Source organism: Semicossyphus pulcher, unplaced genomic scaffold (assembly GCF_022749685.1).
Source record: "Semicossyphus pulcher isolate SPU_LCO1_2020_fin unplaced genomic scaffold, fSemPul1.0.p SCAF_23, whole genome shotgun sequence".
Classification (NCBI taxonomy): domain Eukaryota; kingdom Metazoa; phylum Chordata; class Actinopteri; order Labriformes; family Labridae; genus Semicossyphus; species Semicossyphus pulcher.
In genome coordinates this window covers 13710636-13716700 of record NW_027211697.1, presented here as the reverse complement: position 1 = coordinate 13716700, position 6065 = coordinate 13710636, and the positions used below count along the sequence as shown (strand labels likewise).

Here is a 6065-nt window from a genome sequence, read left to right as displayed (position 1 = left end):
GAGGTTGATTACTTTGCTCAGTGTTCCTCGTCTCTGAAAGTCAGTTCCTTTTTGAGAACATACTAAAAAATATCAAACTGATAAGTTATCAGAATCATACGTGCATTAGAGACTGAACCGGTCTTTAGCCAAAGTCATGGTGGTGTTTATTATTTAGGACATAAAAAATGTGATTTAAACATCAATCTCATGACGTTTGATATGACTGAAGTTTCACCAACTCTTTCTGTGAGACGGAGAGAAAACATTTTAATAAACTTTACTGTCCCATGGATGTAAATAAGCCTCCTTGTGTGTTGCCTTATAAGGACATAAAGTGTCTTCTCCTCTTGCTGGTTTCTAGTTTCTATTCATGGCAGCTCCTTTAGTTTCCATTAGTGCTCATCTTCATTGTTACAGCAACGCTGATTTTAATAAACACATTTTATATTGTCCGTGAATGTTAAAATTGACATTAAGAATCATAATAATGATGCTTTTGGTTGTTTGCAATTTGAACATAAATAAAATAATGTTTCAATATCAAATTTACTGGCTATAAAAGCTTCACATCAGGCTGTCAGTGGAGTTCACAGCACGTTTTACATAAAGCATGTTTTCTGTAGCTCTGCTGTTGCTGAGGAGCCCGGACCTCCTAAACGTTCCAACAAGGACTCTGCAGCCAATACAGTACCAACTCTAACATTAAACTACATAAACATTCTATAATAACTGCACTGATACAATTTTGTCGTGTTACAAAGTGTTCTTCAAACTCTAGAGGGCAGTCTAGGACCGACTGAGTTTGATACAGGTTACTTGATTTGTCTTATGTGACATGAACACAACGACTGATGATGGTTCATTTGTCCAAATCAAGCCCATGTTCTTATGTCACCTGGTCTGATGATGTAAACTACTAATCCATCAAAACACTGACCTACAAATACTAAATGTCTCTTTGGCTGCTTGATTTTGAGTTTCATCAGAACTTTACATCAAACTCTGTGAAAAATTAAAGGAACAGATCAACTCTGATCCAGGTTTATCCTCCCTGTGAGGAGGAGTCAATGCAAACTGTGATGTCTTCCTCCTCTACTTATGTGACTGCAGAGAGGAGGACAGAGAACAGTGGACACACAGTTTAACATGATGGACTACAGGACAGGACTGCTGCTGTTAACTGTCTGCTGGGCAGGTGAAGATCATCACTATATTCATGTTACATAGCGTATATATCTGTCAGCAGCTGATTTCACTCGATGTTTTTATCCTCTCTCCAGGTGTTGATGCTCAGACTCTGACAGAATCTGAACCAGTGGTTAAACGTCCTGGAGAATCCCACAGACTGACCTGTACAGGCTCTGGATTCACATTCAGCAGCTTCTTTATGGACTGGGTCAGACAGGCTCCTGGAAAAGGACTGGAGTGGGTTGCTGCTATAAACCGTGGTGGTAGCGACAAATACTACTCTCAGTCAGTTCGAGGCCGGTTCACCATCTCCAGAGACGACAGCAGACAGCAGCTGTATCTGCAGATGAACAGTCTGAAGACTGAAGACACTGCTGTGTATTACTGTGCCAGAGAGACACAGTGAGAGACAATAACAGGAGAGTCGTACAAAAACTACTTCCTCTGTTTACAACCATCACTGGGGACAGTTGGAACATATGTTTGTAATACTGATGTGCCATAATGTAAATTCTTATTATAGATTCAATGTTGAAGTCTTGTTTAATCTCATTCGTCTGAATGTTAAAGTCGTTTCCATCAAGAATTCAACATCATTCATTTGTCATTGCACAACAGAGTTCCACAATGATTCAATGTTTTAGCCCATTCCTGCAACACACAGAACAAAAGGACACATTTTGTAAAGTAGAATAGAAAAAGAAAAAATAAATTGTTATATTTGAGTTATTTAGATACTAATACACTGTTTCATCTGCACACTTAAAGTTATAATTCTGTTGCATTCTTTTTGGATTTGTTGTTTGGGGGAATGTAAACGGCAGCAACAAGATAGTGCTGATAACTTTATGCTGAAATCTGAACTTTAAAAACTTGACATCTGGGAAATATTATTAACTTTTACAATATTTGAGCACCAAGTATCATTGATAAAAACAGTTTCTCCCCTTGTGAACACTAACATGAAGCCACCACAGGAGGAGCCCTCAGACCAACAATGATGTCAACATCAGTTCACTGTTACAGCAGCAAGAAAAACTTGAGACTTCATGAAAGAACTCTTCTGTTTCCATCAATAGAACTGATCATTATCAGAATCATGTGAGCATTGGAAACTGAACCAGAAGTCACCTTTATTATTCAAACTACAACAAATGAAGCTTTCAATACCAATCTAAACTCTGGGCAGATACCCAGAAACAAAGGAGACAAAACCTCCCACACATGTCGACAGTGAGATCTATAATGAAAGAACATCACGGGCAGTTAACACCTGATAGAGGTTTATATGGGAGCAGATCTTCTGGTGTCAAACAAGAGAAGAACTTGCTGCTTCAGTCTGGTGTGTGAGTGTGTGTTATTTGCCTTCTGTGTTGATGTTGATGGACTTAAGTTCAAGTTAGTGAATTTAAAACAGTGAAAGAAGGAACAAGTGGTATCTTAGTCAAATAGTTGTCACCCTCCTGTGAGGAGGAGTCAATGCAAACTGTGATGTCTTCCTCCTCTACTTATGTGACTGCAGAGAGGAGGACAGAGAACAGTGGACACACAGTTTAACATGATGGACTACAGGACAGGACTGCTGCTGTTAACTGTCTGCTGGGCAGGTGAAGATCATCACTATATTCATGTTACATAGCGTATATATCTGTCAGCAGCTGATTTCGCTCGATGTTTTTATCCTCTCTCCAGGTGTTGATGGTCAGACTCTGACACAATCTGAACCAGTGGTTAAACGTCCTGGAGAATCCCACAGACTGACCTGTACAGGCTCTGGATTCACACTCAGCAACTACTGGATGCACTGGGTCAGACAGGCTCCTGGAAAAGGACTGGAGTGGATCGCTTACATCAGGGGTGACAGTAGCCACAAATACTACTCTCAGTCAGTTCAAGGCCGGTTCACCATCTCCAGAGACAACAGCAGACAGCAGGTGTATCTGCAGATGAACAGTCTGAAGACTGAAGACACTGCTGTGTATTACTGTGCCAGAGAGCCACAGTGAGAGACAATAACAGGAGAGTCGTACAAAAACTACTTCCTCTATTTATCACCAGCAGCAACATCATTTCAATAATAACTATATATTTTTTTACATTTGAAGGACATGAATATTAATCCAAATCAATCTCTAAATCTAATCTTGTTTTATTAACATGTTACATGATATTTTAATTGCAGGACTTCAGAGAGTTTTTCAGTGATCATCATCATTAAAGTGCTCAAACATACTTCCTGTTTCTCACTAAAGTTACTTTCTCTGTAGTTTCCTCGTGAGTGTGAAATCTGATCAAACCAGCATTACTGTGACTCACATTCATTCAATTATCTGGCAGTGATAGAAATTCCACTGATTGACTCAATGTTGGGATCTTTTTTCATCTCATTCAGCTGAATCTGAAATTCACATTCAACCTGAAAATCAACATTAATATAGAACGTTGTTTTTTCTCTCATGAAGAAGAGAGCCAGAGAGTCACAATAACACAAACCATCAGCAGAGCTGAACAAAAACCCCTCAGTGCCTGAACACTTGTAACATGAAGCCACCAGAGGAGGAGCCCTCAGACCACTAATGATTATAACAACAGTCTCAGTGGGACAAACAGGCTTTAAATAGTGTATGTAACATTTATATACAGAAGTAATGAAAACATGTGAATGGTTATGTCAGATATAAAAATAAATGTGTTAGTGTATGAATACTTAAAACATGTTTAAATGTAAGAGACTTGTATGAAACTAAACTGACCAGCATCACTTTCATAAATGGAGGATGTATTTGTTATGACTGAGTCATATTATGAGTCCAGCTGTTGTATTGAGAGTAATGATGTGGCTCTGCCTCCTTGCCTGGGGTGGGTGCTATTGTCTCTCGTTTTGTGTGTGTTTTCTCTCTCGGTGCTGTGTTGCAGGTGGCTGTTTGTGATTGGGGGAAAACTTGTGGCGCCTGTTTTAAAATCGAGCTGCAGAAGTAGACTTTGCCCCGCCTCCTTTCTTCACTCCCAACCCGAACGTAGTGTTGCAGCGTCTTTGAGACAAGTGGATGATCGCTTGAGCGAAATTCTGTAAATATTGTAAATAGAGTAAATATATATTTAAAGTCTGAAAAGCAGGGCCGCTGATTTAGCTCAGCTGGTAGAGCAGGCGTCCCATGTACAGAGGCTACAGCCCTTATTGCACTGATCGCAGGTTAGACTCCCGATCTGCCGATCATTTGGTGCATGTCATCCCCCACCCTCTCCTCCCAATATTTCCTGTCTATCTTCAGCTGTCCAATCTAATAAAAAAAAGCCAAAGAAATAAATAAAAATCTGAAAAGCAGTCCTGGTAATAGTAGGGCAGAGGAGAAGTTACTTTTCACCCTTCTTTTGCTCCTGTTTTCTGTTAGGGAGTTAGGTAAGAACTTTGCATTTTCTTTATTGAGGTGAGAAAAATTGGTTTTGGGTAAGAGGTTCTGTTGGTTGTTTTGGCCTTGCTCTCCCTGAAGATTGTTTATGCTTTGTGTTGGATTAAATAAATCAGAGATTGTGGACTGCATATTGGTTTGACTGGTCTTCCTTGGGAGTGAGGAAAAGGAGGGGGTCACCTGTGTGCTTCAGTTTCCCCTGGGCCGGGCGTGACAGCACTTTTAATGCATGTGGATGTATTATGAAATAATTGAGCATGAACCTGTTACTTCAAACATCATTTCTCCTGTTTGATGAATGTTTTCAGTATTTATCAACAAGTATTTCCAAAATCTGTGAGAATGTGCAGCCTGAAGACACTGCTGTGTATTACTGTGTGCGTGTCAGCTCCACTGTGATACAAACCACCAACACACCTGCATAAAAACTCAGAGACTCAGCTACCTCACTAAATGTTAACTTTATAAAGACAATACTCTCTGATTAGTAGATAAGATAAATGTTTATGTAACTCACAGAATCAGAGAGTTCAATATTTCAAAGTATCAAAGCAGATCTAGTTTCACCTTTACTGCAGCCGACATCAGTACAGAAGAATCGGAGAGAAGCTTCATCTTGTGATACCTAGAAACAGTTTGTTTCTGTTTTTATGGGATGGGGCAGAAATTACCATCTGATAATGTAACTACATAAACATTATAGCTCCCCGTCTCACACAAACAGGAAACTATTTTCCCTTTTGGAAATCGTCAAGATAAAAACAGGCTCTAAACTGCTGAACCATGAGTTAAAGATCGTCAGTGAGGAGAGAAAGGTGTATTCTCCTTCTCAGATGGTTCAGATATGAGTTGCCAGGACTCTGATATTTTACAGTTTGCTCTGCTGCTGTAGAGATACTCTACTTATGGAAATGTATCTGTGTCACATGTTCCCTTTGAAACCTGCAGAGGGAGGTCCATGCAAACTCTTCCTCTCTTATAAACACACCATCAGTAATCTGTGGCAGAACACCGGGACACTTTAGTTTATTCTGTAACACTGAGATCAGAGAGAACTAAACTACAGGATGGAAAAAACGATTATCTGGAGTTTAGTTTTTGTAGTTTCTATTCATGGTGAGAAAATCAATTCTGCTTCACTTTTTAATGTCCAACCTGTTCTTTACACGTTTGTTTGATAATGATCACTATTCATTTTTCTACAGGAGTTTGGAGTGAGATCAAACTGGAGCAGTCTCCCTCTGAGGTGAAAAGACCTGCAGAGACAGTGAAGATGTCATGTATCATATCAGGCTTTGACATGACGGACTTCTATATGCACTGGATACGACAGAGGCCAGGGAGAGCTCTGGAGTGGATTGGGTGGATGGATACAGGCTCAAACTCTGCTAGCTATGCCAGCTCCTTTCAAAGCCGTTTCATCATGACTGAAGATGTGCCCAGCAGCACTCAGTACCTCCAGGTCAACAGCCTGACAGCAGAAGA

General features: G+C 40.0%; 1 protein-coding gene across 1 annotated transcript in view; it reads left to right on the top strand.

The window, feature by feature from the left end:
* The first annotated feature begins 2728 nt into the window (after positions 1-2728).
* LOC138602616 (uncharacterized) overlaps positions 2729-6065 on the top strand; it is a 49246-nt gene continuing 45909 nt past the window's right edge. The window contains exons 1-2 of the mRNA XM_069674106.1: positions 2729-2777; positions 2863-3167. Of these exons, the coding sequence (XP_069530207.1) occupies positions 2729-2777; positions 2863-3167 (354 nt within the window). The remainder of the gene's footprint in view (positions 2778-2862; positions 3168-6065) is intronic.